Here is a 22,841-nt window from a genome sequence, read left to right as displayed (position 1 = left end):
TAGTAATGAGGGTCTCCTTTCACCATCCATTCTATTCCCCTTCTCCCTCCCTTTTCCTCCCACCCCTATTCCCTATCTAGATACAGAAAATATTTTCAATGAGCATGCATAGTACAATCCCCAGCACATAATAAATGCTCGTGTGATGGGTACTATTAGTATCAGTTCTGGGCTTATCAACTTGTTCCTATGTTATTTCAAGCACATCACTGAATCCTCAGCTTATTAATGGGGCTGATGTGAATAACGTGACTTCACCATGTAGTTTGAGAAGATTGAGTGAGATTCTCCACAAACTATAAAGCTTCTGCAAATGTGAAGATGATTATTATTTTCATTGTTATTAGCCTTCAATGATCTTCTTCATTGGAAAGTTAATGGATAACTTTCCAGAGGAAAGCTTGGAGCTAGGATAAGAACCAGAATGTAATAGGAGATAGTGAATGGCCACCTCAGGGTGGAGGTATACCTATGTGCAATAATGTAAATTGCAAATCAGTTTCTTTCCCAGCTTATTCCCTGATGAGTTGGTTAACCCTCCCTTCAAAAGGGTTAACCAACCCCAGTAAAACTGGAAGACCGATATTTTTTAAAACAATCTTACCTTCCCTGATGTCAATAGGAAACAGTATTTACTCACTACTGTTTCCCTTTCAAAAATCTGTCTAGTTGCATACTAGAAACAGCTTCAGCTGGTTTGTTTGTCTTGGACAGGCTGCTGAAGTGAAAAGTTTTTGCTTGGCTGAATGTGGGACAGTTTCATAACCCTTTGAGAAGTGCATTGAAGGTGGTGCCAGCTCAGGACGAGGACGGTCGCTCCTTGTGTGCCTACACTTGCCACCCATTGTCAAGGGTGGCGGCATAATTAAATTAAGACAATGAGCAAAGCAACAGATGCATCTGAGACCAAGTCCCTGAGTGCTTTTGTTTAGTCACTGTCATTGTCTGCAACAAAAAAGTCACATGTGAGAGCCTGGGAAGAGAGCCAGATGCAAACCAGACAACATCCCAGCTGGTTTGAATGGCCTTCACCGTATGTGTGTGTGCATGAGAACCATGCTACTTGGAGCAGTGCTGGGTGAGTTTCAGCCCATAGATCTGCTGTGACGCTGAGACAGGCCCAGAAGAAAAAGTCCAGAAGATAACTTTGCTCAAACCTCACACTTTCAACCTTCTGCTTTAGGAGCAAAGAAAAGAATCTATGTTGGAAACAAAAGATAAGATCTATATGATGTGTCTAGCTAACCTCAATGTTTTTGATACAGCGCTCATGAATTTGAAGAGCAGAATACAGAATATACCTGTTTTCTACATATCTGTAATTAATTCAGCTTGCAAAGAAAACTGGGAATTAAACATCTTGCAGAGCATTGTTAACATATCATTCTTCAGTATTTTTTTAGTTTGGGCATGTCAGATTCCTAAGAATATTTGTTTTAAGCTGGTATGCATCTTAAATAGGAAAAAAAAAGGTAAAACTCAAATTAGAATATATCTCTTCCTGTTAGTTAATTTGGTTTATAGTTTGGCGGAAAGGTGGTAGCCTTCAAAATAGTTATTTAGGGACTTACATGAGATACATCCCATCAGCAGGGTCAACACAGAAATTTTTCAAGGAGTTTGGGAACATTGGTGTTTTTACTCTGTGGGCCCATATGTCTTTCTTTCATTTTCTTAACTACTATTTTTTAAAAAGCAATATTCATAGCTGCAATATACAGCAATAAATGCATGTTAAATAGATTTGGTAAAAGGTGTGTGCTATTTGAGAAAAAAAGTGCCAGGATTTTAAATAGAAAGCATTTTGAGGATTCTATTCAAGTGCCTAGTTTCTTCGCATCAGCTTCTTTTGCAGTGGCCACTGAGCTAGACTCCTTAATCAATGTTTTCATACAGTGATGCCATCTGCCTTTCATTCAGTCAATTCAGGGATATCAACCTTCAACTGGAAATGCTAGCTGCCTTTCATGAAGGACTTGATGGTAAAACTCTATAATGTTCCAGGCAGAACTGAACACATATAAGAAAAATTGCCAAATCCCTGTGGGTCTTGGCCAACAGGTATTATTTCTAAGGAATGGTAGGTAGGTTTTCTCCCGTTTCAGCATTAAAACTTCTCTCGTTGCTCTAGGTCTCAGTTCTGAGCAGCGCTAAGGACTCTTAGTTCCTAACAGTGTTGTGTTTGGGTGGGCGATCATAACTTAAGCCAGAGGAAAAGTTTGGAGATTCTGGCCATCGTTATAAGAACCACTGGTTTGGGGTCTTAGTGAAAACATGTTTTAAGGATGAGGATAAGAATTCTTGAACTCCATTTTGTAATTGTCCATTATGTCTCCCCATAGAAGATTCTCTGGCTAGAAGCAAAATCAAGCAAAGAAGTGCTTTAAGTGTGTGCCATGTGAATAACATTTTAGTTCATATCTCCTTATATGACTACATACAGTGCTATTTAAATTGATTCAAGGCTAAAATAAGAACTATAGGAAAAGTTGAATGACTTAGTTTTGCATACCGTGAAGGAATCCCTCGTACTCATGTGATTCATAGATATTTTTTGAGCACCTGCAATATCCTGGGTCCTGTTTTAGACTCTGCAGCTGTCACAGTGTCCTTGCCCTCATAGAGCTTTGATTCTAAATGAAACTCCAAATTCCTTAGCTAATAGCATTGTTTGTCAGTGAGTGAATGGTATCTCTAAAGCACAGAACTCAGGATATTTGGTCTTAAAATGATTACTTTGCAATACAGATGACATAATAATAAGAGCAAACAAAGAATAACTGAAAATAGTAACAGCTAATACTTATGTAGTGCTTATCATGTGCCAGACTAGTATTAAGTGGTTTTATTATACATGAATCCTTTCATCTTTAATCCTATAAGGTAGATAATGTTATTATTCTGTTTCATGAAGCAACAGAAACAAAAGAGACCTCATTTGCACAAGTTCCCATGGCTGGAAAATACACTAATTAGGAATTGAGCTCAGCTCAGGAAGTCTGTGATTTTATAGATGACATCACTGACAAACTTGTGAATTTCTACTTCCCAAACTCTGCCTCTTTCTAGAGGGCAGGGAAAAGAACAAAAAAAAAAAAAAAAGAGAAATATCACCTTTTTCACAAAAATTAAAACAAAACTGTGATAAAAACAGCAGAGGATGATCTCACCATCTGACTGATGTGTTTTTTTTATTTGTGAAATGTGTTTGTTTATTTTATGTGTTTGTTTTTTTCTAAGAAAAGATGATACAGGTCAGACACAGGGATTTTCAGGATCCCTTTCAGATTAATGTGTGAGATAGGCAGATGGGTAGAAATACACTTTATATGATTATATATAATCATATATGTATAGTATGATTATATATACATATATAAAATATATGTATGTGTATATATGTATATATGTGTGTGTAATATATATATTACACACACATATATTTCCACATCACCAGACATGGAAGTAACCTAAGTGCGGTTTAGCCAAGGAATTAACTAAAGACCTGTCCATCTATATGCCTCTCTCAGAAAAACCAATGCCTAAAGCTCTGCTGTAGCTTGATTCATGGCATACAAAATACAAAAGAATGAGACCTCGTGTTAAAAACAGATGGGTACAGTTAGATAGGAAAAATAAGTACTAGTCTATTGCAGCACAGCAGCCTGTGTATAGTTTAGAATAATTGATTATATATTTTGTAAAGAATGAGAGAGAGTGTCAGTTTCCCAGCATGAAGAAAGGATAGAATTTTAAGGGACTAGAAATATTAATTACCCTGTTTTGATTATCACTGTTGATACCCATGTATTGAATTATCTATCACAAGATTCCCCATAAATATGTACACTTTTTAAAATAGATGCACTTAAAACAATTAAATTAGATGAGTCTACAAAACCTCACCAAGCTAACGTCACTGTCTCTCGTTTATTCATAGGAAGTTCATTTGAAGAACGCAAGTAGAGGGAGCGCAGGAAACAAGAACTACAGAATGTAGGAAGAGCCTCCTGAGGAGCCAATAATGACATGTCACCGCAGGATTCCTTGCTCTGCACGAGTTACCTGTTAAACATTGGAACACCTACCAAAAAATAAGTTTGATAGCATTTCAAAGATGGGCATTTCCCCCAAGGAAATATACAAGTAAACATTCCAACATTGTCTTTAGCAGTGATTGTTAGAAGATTTGCACCTTGCAAAAACGGTCCTGGAGTTGATAGATTGCTGTTGATCCTATATCAATCATGTTCTATAGAGAAAAATATATATATCTTAGTCCCTGCCTCTTAAGAGCCACAGATGCATGGGTGTTGTTCAGACCCAGCTGCCCTCAGTTCCTTTCTGAATCTTGGCTGCTGCAGCATCCATTCAGCAACCTGGTCTAAGTGGTTTATGAATTGTTTTCTTATTTGCACTTCTTTCTACACAACACAAAATGTTTATTTTACAGTGTCTAATAATCTTCTTTGTTTATCCCATCACTCACCCCTTCATGTCATTTACATTTGTCTAATTTGGCCTCCTCAAAAGCAGTAGCAAGAAGTCAAAAAGCCCACCGATGTTTAACCTACAAGATTCAATCTGTGGCATTCATACCAAATATGAATTGGATGCATTTATTTTAAACAAATAGCTTTATTTTTCCACATCATGCCACAAAAAAAAATTATAAGAACGCAAACAGTTGCAACTTTGAGGCCAATCATTTTTAGGTGTATGTTTGAAACAGAAAGTCTCTTAAACTCTCAATGGTTCCTTCGAATGATGAGTTAGCGTGCAACCTGATTAGTAAATTCTCTCTTTTTATTTTTTCCATGTAGAGCACTATGTAAATTTAGCATATCAATAATACAGGATATATCAAACAGTATGTAAAACTTTGTTTTTTAGTACAATGGTGCTATTTTGTAGTTTGTTATATGAAAGAGTCTGGTCAAAACGGTAAAAGGCGAAAGCAAAGCAGGAGGGAAAGCCTGGAGCCAAGGATGGTACCAAGGGGAGGGAAACTGGAAATTCCATCCATTTAGGAAAGAGGGCAAAGTCCCCCAATTATGCCTCCAGAGGAATTTAACATACAAAACACCAATGCAAATTCGACTGGCACATCCAGAGAGGAAGCCTTGGAATGGAAAAAGCAAACGGCTAGCAATTTTAACAGTCCTGGTTTCTGTTTCTTGCTGAAGAAACAAACATCCAGCTCTGCCACAGACTCACCACTGTGTGACCTTGGGCAAGTCGCTTCACCTCTCTGTGCCTCAGTTTCCTCATCTGCAAAATGGGGGCAATATGTCATCTACCTACCTCAAAGGGGTGGTATGAGGGTCAAAAAGATGAAGCTTCAGATTTTTATCCTGTGTTGGTAGGAGGGCGCAACACCAGAGCCCTTGAATTGCTGGGATATATGGAATTCTACAAACAACCCATTCACAACATGGCTAGAGGGTTATTTACCAAATGTTTTTATGAATACAAGTGAAAAGAGAGAAAGGAAAAGAGAACAGTGGAAAAACAAAAAGATTTCTACCAATGAAAGGGTAATCAATCAATCACTCCGTTTGTTAAGTTCTTAACTGATTTTTTTCCAAGCGGTTGCCTTCTATCTAGTAGCACCTCTTTAAATGTGACAAATAATATTCTACTCATTTGGAAAAACACACTTTTCTTGCTTCTTAGAAAATATAAGAAAAATGGATATCCACTAAAATATCACATAGTTACTTTCTTTAATGGACTTTATTCTTATCCTTAGTTGTATATATACACACGTATTTTATTTTTGTGAAAATATGCTGAATAGAGTTGGTAATTAAGAGACAAAAAATTCCTCCTCAACCTTGAAATTTCTCCTCATATCTGCTTAGAAGAGTGATTCCGAACTTTCTGTGAATGTCTTACACATTCAACTGAACATTGATATTAAGAAAATCCAGAAATGAGGACAGCCCCCCAAAATGCTCCCTGTCTATGGATCAGGATTTTCCTTTTAGAACAATGAACTATCAAGCATTCAGATATTTTTATCTGCCTTAGATTTTTTGGTGAAAAGCACACAGTTTGAATATGTCATGTAAATTTTTATCTTTTATGTTCTTGAAAAGTATATATGAAAAACAAAAATGACATCTTTAGGTTTTGGGGTTTTCTTTCTTTCTTTCTACCTTTCTTACTGGGTCTCCTCAAGTTTAAGAGACCAGGGGGAAAAAAAAAAGACTTCCTGAATCTCTGATAATATGCAAAAAGAGGGCCTTATTCAGTGGAGTGTTCCTGTCCAACCAGCATCTTAACACTCAGTCCTCAGAGCCATTTGAATCGAGCCCCTTGGGGATGCTGAGTAAGGCTCTGATCTCTATGGAGAGATGTCAAAAAAAAAAAAAAAAAAAAAAAAAACCTATAAATTGGTTTTGCTCTCTGCCTGTTTTTCTAGACATGGATTCTATGGAATGAGATGCCAGACTAAGCATCTCTCCAAGATGACTCTTCTGATTTTTATTTTTTGTTCCCAGTGTATACCTTTTAAAATTGCTGACTCCCAGAAAAACTTCACAGGCAGTCTTCCACAGATTCATGGGTTTCTTGACATAGTTGGATATGATAATTCTAAGGGTGACTACGACATATTTTATTCATTTAGTTCTACATGCAGTCAAAAACATCCCAATGAGGAAAGCTTCAATATGTGATACCATGTCATTTTTTAAAACATTTTCCAATATATAATCCCTTCCAGCTGGATCCTAAATCAACAAATAAAAATTAATTAATTAGACTAGCCCACCATTTTACTTTCAAATGAATTAACACTCGAAGACAAATAGATGTTATTGCTGCAATTCAATTGATTACTGCCACAGAATGGCTCAGGATTGACAGGAAAGAAACACCTAGAACTTCACAGCTCAAAATTTTACCACTCTGCTATGGAGTTATATTTCTTTAGTACTTAGAAATGGGGCAATTTTTAGTTGTTTATAAAAAGAATGACAAATATTGGTAGGATGAGCTTTCAATGGATAGGTTTATTTCCAATGTAATTGACAGTATTCCACACCTCTGTCAATTTTTGGTTTCTCTTCCCCAAATAGTGAAAGAATTATTTGACTATTTCAAGATGAGGCAATTTCACTGGACAGGCTAATGCATCTCTCCATCAAAACTCACTCTTCTGTTTTAAAAGAAAATCTCATCACCCAGACTGCACACACACATGTACACATGCTCACCCTAAGAGACCAATGGAATACTGAGTGGGACAAAAAATCACTTCCTTGAAAATCTTACTTAAAAATAATGAAAACCAACAAAGCCTCCCTATGAATCCTTCCTTTCCCTTCCCTTAGAACATGGATGTTTGTATAGATGAAAACATCTCATGCTCTGTGGCTCCAGGGTTTCTGTTACTAGTTTATGGCTTGCAAGAATGCTTAGAATGAAGATGTAGCATATTTTGCTTTCCCATTTATTGTTTGGCCAGCTATGCCAATGTGGTGCTATTGTTTCTTTAAGAAAGTACTTGACTTAAAAAAAATGAAAAAAAGAAAAAAAAAGAAAGCATAGACATATTTTTTTAAAGTATGAAACCAACAATTCTATAGATAGATGGCTTAATAAAATTGCATTAGATCTAGTCACACCACCTTTCAACTTTGTATCACTCACAAGTAAAGTGTTGTTCACCAAATTGTGAGTTTGGGGGTACTGGGGTAGAAGATGGAAATTTTTAAAAGTTACAAGGCTCCATTATTTTGTTGGCTCTCAAACTCAGCAAAATTAGCAATATTTCATCTAATCCAAACACTTTGATCAAACGCATGGAGTATAAAGGGAAAGAAAAAGAAAGATCTTCTAGATAAATGGCAGAACTAGAAAGAGTATTCAGTTGCTTTTTGATTTTTTTTTTTTTTTTGTGTGTGTGTGTGTGTGCTCTGCTCTAAAACAGATATTCAGCAAGTGGAGAAAATAAAAACAAAGAGAAAAAAATGCATAGATTCACCAACTACTAAAAACAGCTTCTGCCACTTCTTCCTTGGTGTTCTTTGGTATGGTCTGTAGAAGATCCTCTCCCTTCTTCAAAGATCTCAAACAGGCAGGAGCTCTCCTAAAACACAATAACTGGTCTCATTGGGAAATGTGGGAAAGGACTTCCTTATGAGATGAGGGTCATCTGCTGATTAAGAAAGAGAAGCCTTTATGAGAAATTGTTGAAAGAGATGTTACAATCTGTGAAGATGTTTTTGTTCTCAGTTTCTGATTTTTTTTTTTTAACTTTAAACTGTCTTTATGAATACCCGAATGTTCCAAATGACTTGGTCCTTTTCTTCTTTTTTCATATTGGAATGAGGGGATGATAAGATTAAACCACATATACTCTTTAAACCATAGGCTAGATAGAAACATATGCTTGACTTATCGAATCCAACTATTTAAAATGTTTTGCTATTTTTAACCTTGAAAGATGGTCCTAAATTATTAGAGTCTGTTTGGCTGTCCTCATAAGAAAGAGCATTTCCATTCAAATCACATGGATTTCCCATCGATGTTTTCAAAAGGTAAATCTGATCTATGATAGGGCCTCATGTACTTTAAAATACAGTAGAAGAAATAGCAGTCCTTCATGCCCCTTCCCTGAAATGATCATAAAGTCCAGGATCTGAGGGGGCGAAAACAAAAAGAAAATTTTTTGGATTCTTCATTTTTGTTTTTGTTATGTTTTTGTTTTCAAGGCTAGTGCTTAATCTTATAGTACACATTTGCTTTTTGCTATTTTAATATTCTATAAGACTTTCCTGTTAGGTATTAGAAATTGATACATAGATATCTTTTTTTGTGTGTAATTTCTATTTAAAAAGAAAAGAAGACACAAAGACTGTCTAAAGCTTTAAGTGCATATGGTACAGGATAAAGTTATTGATTTAAATAAATAAGTCCTATCTGGAACAATTTTTTCTTTTTAAGGAAAACTCTCACAGATAAAACAGGCCCAGGAGATTTTTGAAACTGTCTTTATTCTTCTCTGTTTTTTTTTTTTTAATCTGCCTCAGAATTTTTTAGAGAGCTGATCAAGCTGAAGTCCTAGAATTAAAGGAACCTCTTTTAAAATAACATACACGTCACATGGTCCCACTTAATGTATGATTACATTGATCTTAAACACAGTCCTTCTCTCCCTATTTTCCAAATGTCACTGATATAAACTTTCAAGGGAAACTTAAAAAAAAATTTAAAAAGAGAGAGAACACAAGAGTCAAAGTGTTCCTGCCCAACTGAAATATGAGCTAAGATGAAAATAGAGTTTTTCCTACTTAAAAATCCAATGCTGATTCACCTTCAAAACGACCTTTTACAATCCTTAGACTACCCCTTTGTTCAAATTGCCCAGGCCTACAAGCAAACATTACTCATTTTCTTTTGCCCACAATGCACTAATGTAAAGTAGAAAAAATGAAATTAGAATTCTAAAAATCCCTTCCAAGCCACCCACCAACCCCACTCACAGATTCATAGCAAAGTCACTCTGTTGATCCCTTACTCTGATTTTATTTAGATATTTATCTTGTACCTGCTGCTAAACACAGTGCAAGAGGGACTCTGAAACCTCAAGCTGTCTGCTCGCATCTCTTCTCTGTGTCTATGTATCATTAAAATGTCTATTCAAAATATCAAAAACTTTCAAACATCATGTAGCTTATATTCAGTTCACATAGAAGCCCCAAATAGATGTCAGATCTCTTTTCGCCAAGAGAGTTAATGAACTATGAGAATTGGGATTACATAATGTATTTTGCTTCATGTATTTTTATCACACTTATAGGCCAAATGTGATAAATAAACTTACGGACACTGAATTAATTTTCCCGTGTTTTCTTTGAAACCAGAAAATAATGATTGGTCATTCATTGTATCTGTTTTAGTGAAAAGCATACTTTTATTAAATTAATTCTGATTGCATTTGAAATTATTATTCAATTCATTTATGGCAGAAGAATATCAGTCCTAATGACTTCTAAAAATGTACTAACTGAATCATTATCTTACATTTACTGTTTAATAAGCATATTTTGAAAATGTATGGCTAGAGTGTCATAATAAAATGGTATATCTTTCTTTAGTAATTACATTAAAATTAATCATGTTTGATTAATTTGTTCTTTTGGATAATGTTGGTGTAATGTGTCATTCCTTAAGAGGTCCACTATTATATAACATTCTTATTTATTAACATTACTCAACAAGTAAACATGAAAACCTACCCAGAAAAATAAAATCAATCATACAACAAAATGGAAATATCTTATAAAACCTAGATTATATTTAAAAATAAATATACTTCAAAGGACTTACACAAAGTAAGAGCAAGATAAGATGAATCATATAATATGTGCATTAACAATAAAGTAGGTTGAAGAAACTGACCCCACTCACTAAGACTCAGCTTTGAGTAATAATAACCCAGGATAGAGAGTATTTGGCAAACAATTTTCTTGCCAAAAGACTTAAACATATTTTATAGGGTACATAATATACAGATGGCATTTAATACATGCCCAAACCAAGAGACTATATAAGAATGTGATCTTGCTCAGTATTGAGCTTATATTTCAATAGATCTTTCTAACTCTTTACTGAATAGACACTGTGGATATCAAACTCACAACAGTATTCATAGTGATACAAAGTGTAAAGGTTTAAAATTTCCCTCGTTTAAAAGCACATGATTGGTCAATTTTTCTTTTAATAAACTCACCACAAACTATTTGGAAAATTACTCCAATGTGAAAATAGCTCATGAACTTAGTATTTGGTTTTAAAGAAATAATACTGAAGTTTTCTTTACTATTTCCCTCACGACCCTGATAACTTCACTCCCCATGAGTCCCATCCTCACTTCCTCAAAATTTCTGTGGATCTGCCCTGGACTAATATTCCTCAGGCTCTTTCCTCCAAATGTCTAACTCATGCTTTGTCATTTTATCTCCCATGGCCACAGTCTTCTACCAGCTCTTCTACACCCTCTGCTCAGGAGAGTATCTTTTTCCCTGCATTCACACTAGATTAATCTAGTTCCACCCCTGATAAAGGTTTTGTAGATAAGGAAGTGAGAGGCAACTGCGCACACAGCAGAAAAGGCATCTAATTCAATGTCAAACATCCATTACTACACATTTTTCAAGGAATTTCTGGCTGCTCACTGGCCTCCTGTTGCCTTAGTAAGAACTCTCTTCTGCTTTGCAAACCCTCCCAGGAACAACAGTATTTCCTATCCAACCTTTCATCACCTCCCTTAGAAAGAACTTGCGAGAAAATTCTATTATGTTCTTCTGCAGAGCAAACTTCCTCTATGACAGCTTTGCCCATGGTGGGGTGGAGGCAGAGCTGACCCACATTTTATTACTAAATGTCCAAAGAGTGTTTTTTTCCAAAACAAAGGAACAATTCCATTCTTAGAAGGAATGTTATCTTCCTCCAAAGTCATTTAGGTCAAATGACTGCCACCGTTAAAAATATTATTTTCTTCCTGTCAGATCTGCATCAGGAATAATTATCAGAAATTGAAAGAGACAATAGTTTAAACAAGGTAAAAATATTTGCCAGGATTTGCCTCCCATCTGGGCCAGAACTTCTACATTAAATGTCTATCACTATTCTAAATATAATGATGGTTAATATTCACTGAGCACTTACTGTGGGTCAGTCGCTGTGCCTAGTGACCTACCTACATTGTCTCATTCATCCTTAAAGAAAAATTTCTATGCATCAGACACAACTATGAAACCTATTTTAAAGACTAGTAATGAATGCCCAAAGACATTATTTACTTTCTGAAGGCAAGTCAGAACCAGCTTGAATCTGGGTCAAAGACCACAAAACCTGTGTTTTTATTCTTCACCATCCACGTCCCAATCCTGACTTGAAAACAGCTCAGTGCACAGATCAATACATTCTCATTCAAATTTTGTTTTACATGTTACAGGCAGAAATACAGCTAGTTATATCTTTGAGTGATAAATCACATTTGAGTATGGCATTATCAAGATAAATAAGCATTTCTGTATATGACCAATGTTATCTACCCTGGCTTTAAACATTGCTGGCTATCATTCCTCCACTCAACCACACTATAATATCAGTCCTGACAATGCTTCACACAGAGTATGTAACATCCAAGGGTAAACCAATCTCCAGACTCCTTGGGGAGGAAGGTTATGTCTTGTGCTCTTACACAATCCAGAAATAAACAATTTTCACATGAGTCAAACTGAAGCCGATCATAAAGAATCTTATCAAGGGCTCCGGCAATAATCCATCTACTTTTTTCCCTTCACAACTTATCACAGTCAGTGTAGTCTCAAGGGGAAAGGTTGAATCAGAGCTGCTGAAAGAAAAGAAAAAAAAAAGTGCCCTTGAAGCTTGGAACTTCATGAGACCATGCTCCAATGAACTTGTCCTTCAAAACAGCCTGTTAGACCACATTACAGGTTCCCAGTAGGAACAGTGCTGTCCTAGATGGCATCTTGAAAACATACAGGGATACCTGGGGTGGTCACAATGATTGGGGAAAGTGTTACTGGCATTTATTAGGCAGAGACCAGGCCTTCAGAATTTTCATGTAGGTGATAACCCTATTTATAATCATTTAAGTGTAGAATATAACTCCAATTTATTTTAAAACAAAGTATTTTTCCATGATTTTAACACAAACTGGATTTTGCAGAAATGCAATTGCCACGTAGATCGAGGGAAGGTTTTAGGTCTTTTGTTTGGAATTTTACCAAATATTGCCGCCAATTTAGAAAATCCGCACCAACAATGGCAATGTTGATTGTGCTATCTGAAACTCTTCAGTCTGTACCTAGCAGTCTGCACAGGCAGTTTTCACATTCGCAATTCCCTACACAGGTGTAAATATCTGACAACTTCATTATGTTTTCTAGTAGAGTTGCGTCTGAGCATTTCTATCTTGGATGCATGCTTTTTTATTACAAACTCTTTTCCTTTAATTTCTCCTTTATATTACAATCCAAGCACGGCTCTGATTTGTCATGGTTGTTAAAATTGTGTATTTCAATGTAATCTATGAATCTCACTTTGGAAATTAAAATGTCTGTCACAAAATGTTCATTATAAAAAGTGGAGCTTTGGACCTGACAGGGCTGAAACACTAGGATATCAATTTTGACACTCTCTGGGTCACAATGACAGATAGATGACGGAGCTTTAGCTCCCTTAGTCATGATGAATCCTAAGTACAGAACTGAACTAAAAACTGGCCTCTTCCTCACCTGTTTATGGATAGAGATTAAGCCTCTTTGGGATCCAATAAAGGATAATGGTTATGGTTAATACAACATCTGGTTTCTAAATGTTCTTTCCTTTACCCTATGATGGGATTAGATGACTTTGAAAAGAATAAAGCAATCACTAAAAACAGAAACAGATGGAAATTGCATTTGAGACAATTGCAGCAGTACATCAGAAGTAACATTTGACCTTGGATTTCAAGTAAGGTAGGAAATGTGGCCTGGCAAGAAGGTTCCTCTCTTTAGTTAGGGAGGAAGAGAGATAAAGATCGAGTAATTGTCCTATAATTTCCTAACTCTACTTATTTCACTCAATGGCTCCTGCCTAGCCCCCAGCTCATTCAAATGGAAATGGGGAGGGGGTCATAGACCTTAGTTATGTCAACTTCTCTAAAGTGCTGTGACTGAACCTAACATTCTACCCCACACTGTTCTTCCCAACCCAAATCTTTAAAAGGTAAAAGGGGGAGGGGTTGTTCCTTGAGAAATTGAAAGAGACAATAGTTTAAACAAGGTAAAAATATTTGCCAGGATTTGCTTCCTATCTTATTTGGCCCAGAATTCTACTTCAGCCACCCTTATATAATGTAAAATGCACCAAAGTACCAAAATTCTCTTTGTATTTATTCTGGATCTCTCTACTCTAAGAGTCATTTGGAAATACAAATAACCCCATCCCTCTCCAATAGGCCAAATTGATTCTTCTTGAGTGTTAATATTGAAAAGTCTCTTTTGGTATCACTAGACCCTGCAGCTATAGTAAAAGCTATAGTAAAATTCACTACAGATTTATGCAAAATGTGCTGGTTGTTAACCTGTCTGCTTTTATACCTGTTTCCCAACATTCCCTTGATCTGCTCTATTTTACAGGGAACTACATTTCACAGCATCTATGCTTTCTGGTCTCTGGGTTTATTTGTCCAAAGGAGACCCAAGCAAAACGTTGAGGATAAGAGGAAGGAAGAAGCCAGGGTATTCCCCCGCCTTTTCCCTCTGCTTCAAGTAGCATCTTTTAGCAATATGTGCAGCTCCTCCCTCCATGGTCCCTGTCCTCCAGCCCAAGAAGCATCTCATGCCTCCTGAAGGACCTAGGTCTATCTACTGGTTTTTCCCACTGGGAATTCATCTCCTTTCTGTGTTTCTCTAGCCCTAGGCATAGTGATTTCCCAATACTGATATTCTCTGGGTGGGCTCCTCTCCCTTATTCAGCTACTCCTCTCTTTATCACCTACATTAAATCCTCTCTGTGTTAATATTAATCCTAACAAATAGGAACAAGATAGCAGAAACCTGGCAGATGTGAGTTTGTGTCATGGCTCTGGCATTTCTAGCTGGTTGCTTTGGACAAATTAAAATGACTTCTATGAAGATCAGTAATATCTGTCTTATATTAATTATGATGATTAAACATTATCGTGCCACAGTTCCTAAACACCTAAATTTCTTAAAGTAGTGAAATTTCCAAAACTAAAAGTAAAAATTGGGTGAAATGGACATTGGATGGCAAAATCTGTATTTAGCTAAAATAAGGCCATAAAAAAATAATCATCTATCACCAACATTTGTCATTAAAAAAAAGGAATTTCAAAAATCATGGCATGGATATGAGAAGGCATTTCTTTTAATGGAATAAATAAAGCTGTATGGAAAACTCATTACACTGGCTTCATTCTTTCCATCTTTTTTATTTCTCTGTGGCTAGGTGAAAATACCAGCACAGTCTAGCACTATCTGTTCATTAGGTCTTGCTCGTGTAGTTTATTATCATTGTTTTTATTCTCATCACTACTATTATTATTAAGAATGAGCACTCTAAGAATCTAACATTCCCAAGGTAGAATTCTCTCCACTGACTCCTGGCCTCAGCTTTCTAACACTAACCAAGTTACCACCTTTTTCCCTAATCCAAGAGAATCTCACTTGGGAAAATACTGGTGCAAATCCTTACACCATGAAACAAATATAAAATTTCAAGTCTAGCATTTTCTTTCTGGGTCAGTGTAATTCTTTATCTTCACCCAGCCCTTCCCAACCTAGCCATCAGAGCTATAAATTTCCTACATTATAATGTTTAGTGACTTATTTAATACTTCCAGTCTATCTCTATATAATACCAATGTAATTCCTCGTCAAAATAAAGAATTTTTTAAAAATGGTTGTCACTATGCACCAAACACCAATAATTTTTCAACCATTTTGCCAGATTCATCAGCATATAATTGTAGCTATTCTTTTTTCTAATACCAATTAATTTTATTAGCTCAAAAATTAATTGAAACATAATAAAATAATTACCATTCATTTACAAAACTTTTTGCTATTCAGTCAACTAATATTTATTGAGCACCACTTATTTTTCAAGTCCAAAAAACATGTCTACTACCATACAGAATTCTGAAAACCATCCTTTTAGATAGTATTTTTCATCAAACAGATATTAGGGAACATATCATCTATTGTTCACATGTAGTTATTTTTTTTACTTTTAGCCATATTTATTCCACATCATAGTCTAAGATATCACTCTTATTGTTAGCAGTCTATTAAATGGTCTCTTACTTCTCAATCTTTAATTTTTCATATGTCAAATAACAGAAATATCCCTGGTATGGCAAACTCCAATTCCCTGAAAGAGAAGTGAACATATTTTCAAGTCCTTCATAAGCCGGGAAGATTTCTTTTTACTCTTTCAAGTTGTGTGTAACCTTTTTTCCAAATCTTCTTTGGAGTCACTCCTGTACAACCCAGGGGTGTGTCGGTCAACTAGAAAAGCAATTTGAAAATCTCTAGGATTGATTTTTAAAAATGCAGTATGCACAGAAACAGACTTCAGATGCTGTCCCAGCAGGAGCTGTAACTGTACTTTTGTGGAAGATGCCTTATGGGGGCTTGCTAAAGGGCCATTCTATGCCAATCATCATTCCTTTAAAAAGAAAAAAAAATTCTATGCTGTATCCTTGTATGATCATTCACAAGAATTTTGAATATGGACTTGTATTCCCCAGTAAGAGTCCATAGCAAGCTAAAGCAGACAGGTAAGGTAAGGAAGATCAGTCAGTGAAAGATTTTCTTAGTGTCTTTTGGCTTGTTCTTGCCCTCCAAGGTTTATTTGCACATTAGTAAGACAACTCTCAAAGTCATACTGATACTACCCCACTATTTGCAAGTAGACACTTGAAAAGCAAAGAACCACACACTCCTGGATCCTTGCGTTGCCTCTACCAGAGAAGCAAATGAATGTGGGAAGGCAGATGTGAGTGGACGTGCACGTGATAGTTCCATGTGCACTGGGTCATGATGCCGTCTCAGAAAATGTGATCTCTGTCCCAAGAGCAGAGGGAGAAAGAAAACAAAGCTTCCTGAAGAAGCAACCCAGATAAAGCCACTTGGAGCTATTCTTCCAGTAGTTTAATGGATTACACACAACCATGCACACTTTCTCACTGGGCCCCCTTGAGACAATGCTACATAGTTTAGAGACAAGTAGACAGGATTAGGGGTGAAGTCTGTGAACCATGGAATGCAATTTTCCTCTCCATGAAACTAACTGGCCCTTCTTGGGATCAAACCCATGACCTTGGGCTCGTTAGCACTCTATTCCAACCATGCCCAAAACAAATACAGGTTTGAAGCCAGAGGAGCTTCAAACCACACATAAGAATGTAATCAACGGAGCCACAGGGAAACACATAAAGTAAACACTTCTATATAGGCGAAAAAGATCGGAAGATTTGGAAAGAACCTACATTCTCTAAATCCCTTAGTCATCTGAAGGCTTACTGGAAATTTCCACTTGGACATCTTTCAACACTTTGACTTTAGTCCATTTTCCTCTCACAGTCCCTACCTCTAAAAGCAATTTGCTATTTAGAACTTTTCATCTACAGTGCCATCACCAGTAGACCAAGACAGAGTTGTTCTTAGCAACTCATTCAAGCCTCCAAAGCACATTTAGTCAAAACAATGTCCACTGAAGCCATTGTTCAAACAATCTCTTATATCTCTCGCCCTGCCTATCCCCAAAGGCCTTATGACAATCCAACTTTGCTACCTTCTGGAAAGTTGTAATAGCTTCCTACCAGCTCTCTCTCCAATTTACTTTCATACGACGTTCTTAAAATTCTGCTTCACACACCTCAAAAAACTTCAGTGGCTACTATCTCAACCTGATATCTTAGTTTTTCTCAATAATTATTACAACCAGACTACCTACATGCATCTTACCTTTGCTTGACATTAGTCCTTTCTTCCCTTCCAAACATTCAAAGGTTTTCTATCATTTAAGACATAGTCACACTCCAATTCTATTTTTCTAGGCTACTTCAAAGCCTGTGGGTCTTTCTTTCTATTGTCCTTCTAAATTCTGCATCTATAATTTCATTCTTTAGGAGTCTAGTTCTCCTCGAATCTATTGTTAGGTTCTCTTCTGTATAATTCTTCTCTCCCATTTATACTGAACATTCTTGGAAGATATAAATTGATTTTTATCTCATGGGAATTTACTGAGTCTTAATGTATGAGAGGCACTATTCTGGGAATATAATCATAAAGGAAATCAGATTTACTTGTAATGGAGAGATGAACAATAAAAATACACATGAACAAGGCACTTGCAAATAGAAAAATAAATAAAATAATGGGGTCATATAAAAAACATGAATTGCTACTACAAATTCACCTATTATCTGGGGACAGGCAGTCTAATGTGGGAAATCAAACTTTTACAAAGTTAAACTTTGTAAAACAATTTTGTCTTGATTTACCTTTTCCACTTGCATCCCCTCCCTTACAAATACCATCCTATTATTGTAGTATTCTCCTTCATGCTATATTTATTTCCTCTTTTGAAATTAAATCATTATAATCTACTGACTAAAAATCACTTCCACCTCTACCTATACTGTCTAACAAACCAGTTATTGAACTCTCAATATACTATAATTTTAAGATACATACTGGATTTCAAAGGTCTGACAGAAAAATAATATAATTAATATTTGCACATTAAGCACCTGAATGATAATATTGTAGTTGCAATAAATTAAAAAACATCATTAAAATTAGTCTACTCTGTTTCTTTTCACTTTTTTATGGTAGCTACTAGTGAAGTTTAAACTGCACATGGCTAATATGTGTGGCTCTCATATTGCTATTGGAGAGTGCTAACCCAATGGTCCATCCATTCAGATGTGGAGCACTTCCAGCATAACAGGATTCAACTTGGTACGTAACCTCTCATAGTGTCAGTACTTCAACACAGTGACACTGAATGTGTCCAGTCTCCTCCCAAGCTTACTCTATATTTTGGCTTTCTGACTTCCATCAAAGATTTCATTCTAATTTTCCAGATTTAGGAAGTCATAAATATGTATCTTTTCTCACAGTGCATCATTTTCCAAGTCCTATGTAGGTCCCTCTGTAACATCTCCCTCTAAACTTATGCCACTGTTCTTAATATCTCTCAAAGGACAATTTAGTAGGTTCCTTGCCTCCTTCTTTCCCTGTTCCCTAGATGCCACTGCCAAATCAGTTTTCTGGATTCACTATATGGATAACAGGATCACAGAATGGGACAATCGAAGGAATCTTGGGAATCTGTGTAGGTTCCTTTCAAAATGAGATGGATGGATAAGATTTATAGAAGAAGTACTATCTGTGCTCCCCCATCTATTTTGTATGTCACTTGCATAATCACATTTAATTGTCCAAACAACATTATGAAAGAAACATTATTATTACTGAACACATTTTTGGAGATGGAGATCCCAAACCCAGGGAGATTAAGTATCATAACTCAAGGCACAGCACTATTTGTAAGTCTGGTCTCTGACCTCAGAGGCCTCTTACATTCTACATTACATTATTACAATGACAGGAAAGTCTTGTAAGTTTCTCTCCTAGAAGTTTGCTTCTGTCTAGATAAGTATCTGGTTCCAATATTCAGCCAGTGGCTTGAGTAAAACTCTCTGAGTCGTTTTTTATGACTTTCTTTCTCTCACACTCCAAACTGAATCCTTCAGCAAATCCCATAATCTCTCTCCTAAAAAATATACCCCAAGTGGAACTTCCCACAATCTTCATACATATACATACCCTCATAAAGACCCGCCATGGCTCAAATTTTAATTTGGTTCTTTATTGGTGTCATGGGTTGAATTTTATCCCCAAAAGATAAAATCAAAATTCCCTTATCTATGAATATAGACTTACTTAGAAATACAGTCTTTGCAGATGCAATTATTAAGGCTCTTACAATATGATCATCCCGGACCAAGGGCGGGCCCAAAGTTCAATGGCTTGTGTCTTGATGAGAGCAGAGGGTGGGGGATTCAGACACAGAGACATAAACACAGGGAAAAGCAAGGCAGAGGCCCGAGCAGGGAATATCAGAAGCCACCAGAGCTGGAAGATTCAAAGAAGGATTCTTCCCTTGAGCCTTCAGAGAGAGCATGGCCCTGCCAACACCTGGATTTCATATTTCTGGCCTCTGGAATTGTAAGAGAATAAATTTCTGTTGCTTTAAGCCTCTCAATTTATGGGAATTTTTATGGCAGCCCTAGAAAACTAACACACTCTCCTTTTGTCTTCCACAGTCTATTCTTAACAGAAATGTTCCATGTTTCAGATTTTGCGTTAAAGGAGTTTGGAAGTTGAAAATCCATCCCTAACAAGTAAAATTCAAACAAACTGAAAATCAACCACTTTTCTTGGACTCACAGGAGAAGGGAGGACCCAAGATACACCACTGCTCCCAGGATTAGAGACACAGGGAGCCACAGTTTACCAGAGTGGAAACTTACAAGCAGAAACTATTATGGGAACCAGGGATAGGACAGGAAAACCTGAACTGTAGTTGACAAGTTACTGGAACTCAGTGTTGATAAGCCTGAGGGTTAAAAATTTCCTGAACAACAGTCAGAGGGGGCTTCCTCAATATGATGAGATTTATCTCCAGGAGTTCAACCAGGTTCCCATGGTAAATATCAGAGAAAATCCTCTCAGGCTTCCAGCATGAGAGCGGGGAAGTAGTTTGAAATATACCAGAGCATTCTGTCGTTCATTTCTTTCAGAAAAAAACTAGTTAACCAGAGCCTAATCTGCTGAGGTATTATCAGAGCTTAACCTACCAGAGGAAGGTACTGCAATTCTAATCAACTCTAGCCTTCCACATGGGAAAAGGGAAATAGACCAGTCTAGTCATTCTGCCACACTGAGGTGGGGAGAAAGAACTGAAGAGTTTATAGTCCCCGTGGCAACAGGCTCAGTAAAAGACTGAGACTTATCAAAGAAATAAAGATTTTTTTCCCTCTCCAACACTTACCGTCCCATTTCTAAAGACCTGTTTATAGCAGTTTCTTTTATCCAGTACATCATGTGGGCTGTCAAAAATTACAAAGTATACCAAGAGGCAACACATACACACACATGCATGTGCATGCACACACACCAAAAATAAAAACAAAAACAAAAACATAATTTGAAGAGACAGAGCAAGCATCAGAAGCAGCCATGGCAGGATTATTGGAATTATCAGACCAAGAATTTAAAATAACTGTCGTTATGATGGACAATGGAAGCAGAGAGATGAAAAAATCCCAAGAAAGAACCACACAGGGAAATGGCATATCAAAAACACTGTAAACAAAAATGAAGAGTAACTTTGATGGGATTATTAACAAACTGGATACAGTTAAGGAAAGTATCTCTGGCCTGAGTATATATCAGCAGAAACTTTAAAAATTTAAAAAGCAAGAGAAAACTGACTGGGTATAAAAAACAAACAACAACACAGACTATCCAAGTACTATAGGTGTTGGGACTCACCCCAGCTCCAAAGACTAACTTTCCCATCCCCCAAGAAGAGACGTCCAATGGTGAGCCCTGCTGGCTCACATGATCCTGCCAGCCAATCAGACTAGCCCTGCTGGCTCACATGATCCTTACCCACCAATCAAAAAGCACCCCATGCCAACTGTCAAACCCTTCAACTATTAAACTGTCATAACTGTCAAACCACCCCTGGCTCTATAAATATGCCGAGCTGTTCCTCAATAAATGGGCATTTTCTCTGACGGCAAGCCTTGATCGTTCTTTCAATAGGTACAATTAGAAAAAGTATAATATACGCATAATGAGAATACAAAAAAGAGAAACAGAGAAATATTCAAAACAATAATATCTCAGAATTTTCTTACATTAATACAAAACACCAAATATCAGATCCAGAAATCTCAGAGATCACTGTTACAATATGGATCTAAAAATGTCCCCTGAAGAACTCATGTGTTAGGCAATGCATCAATGTTCAGAGGTGAAAAGATTAGACTTTGAGAGTTGCAATCTCATTTGCAGGTGAATACAGTTGATGGATTAATAATTTGAATGGACTATTGAGTAGTAATCATAGGCAGGTGGGCATGATTGGTGGAAGTAGGTCACTGGGGGCACACTCTTGGTGACTATATCTTGTTCTTGGCTCCTGACTATCTCATCCTGCTCCCTGGTCACCATGTGCTGAGTAGTTTTTCTCCACCACATCCTTCTACCATGATGCTCTGCCTCATCTCAGGTCCAGAAAATGGAGTCAGCTGACCATGGACTGAACCTCTGAAGCCTTGAGCCAAAATGAACTTTTCTTTCTCTAAACTGTTCTTGTCAAGTTTTGCTACAGCAATGAAAAACTATCATAAACACCAAATGGGATACTTTAAACAACAACAACATACAATATATTTAAAAACACAACAAAACAATCCATACCTACTCATATCATTTTCAAACTACAGAAAATAAAAAATAAGTTCCCAAAACAAAAGAGAACTTAAAAATACCTAGAGGTGTTTAAAATGAGAATTACATCCAACTTCTCATCAGGAATCATGAGGCAAGACAAAAGTAAAGTGAAATGAGTGTTGAATGGAAAAGAAAATCTCCACCAACTTAGAATTTTGTACTCTTCAAAATTATCCTTCAAAACTGAAGAATACAAACAGAAATTGGACAAACAGAAATTGAGGGAATTGTTGCTTATTGACACACCTTCCAAGAAATGTTAATAGAAACTCAGATCTACACCAAAAAAGGAAGAACATTGTAGAAGAATAAGTGATGGTAAAATAAAAAACATTTGTTTTTCTTATTCTATTCTTAACACAACTATTAGAGCTTTCCAGTTAACAGACCAAGGTACGTCCTATTCACAATCCTTCCTCCTGTGACTTCTCATCATATTTTGAATGATATCTAAAGTTCTGCCTATGACCTTCTGGACACAGTGTGACCTGGTCTCTGGCCACTCTCAGACCTATACTTCGCTCTAATCTTCCTGGCCTCTGGATGTTTCTCAAATACAAAAAGTGTGCCCCCACCTCATAACCTCTGCACATGCTGCTTTCTGTATGGAAGGCTCTTCTCTCAGATATGCCCAAGGATCTTTCTCCCTTTGTATAGTTTTCTGCTAAAAAGGAAAAGAGGGTCTCTCTGGTCATCTACCCTCAATTAGTACATCACACCTTGAACTTTAAATTCCCTTACCCTGTTCCT

At 36.6% G+C, this 22,841-nt stretch overlaps 1 protein-coding gene across 2 annotated transcripts in view; it reads left to right on the top strand.

Annotated features, from left to right (window-relative positions):
- Positions 1 to 10,127, top strand: part of Igf1 (insulin like growth factor 1) — a 73,537-nt gene extending 63,410 nt beyond the window's left edge. For both annotated transcript variants that reach the window (XM_076855028.2, XM_076855027.2), the window contains one exon: positions 3,941 to 10,127. In XM_076855028.2, the coding sequence (XP_076711143.1) occupies positions 3,941 to 4,000 (60 nt within the window). In that variant the 3' untranslated portion in view covers positions 4,001 to 10,127. The remainder of the gene's footprint in view (positions 1 to 3,940) is intronic.
- Positions 10,128 to 22,841: the final 12,714 nt, after the last annotated feature.

The sequence above is a fragment of the Callospermophilus lateralis genome, chromosome 4, assembly GCF_048772815.1.
Source record: "Callospermophilus lateralis isolate mCalLat2 chromosome 4, mCalLat2.hap1, whole genome shotgun sequence".
NCBI classification, from domain to species: domain Eukaryota; kingdom Metazoa; phylum Chordata; class Mammalia; order Rodentia; family Sciuridae; genus Callospermophilus; species Callospermophilus lateralis.
This window is presented reverse-complemented; position numbering and strand designations above follow the sequence as displayed.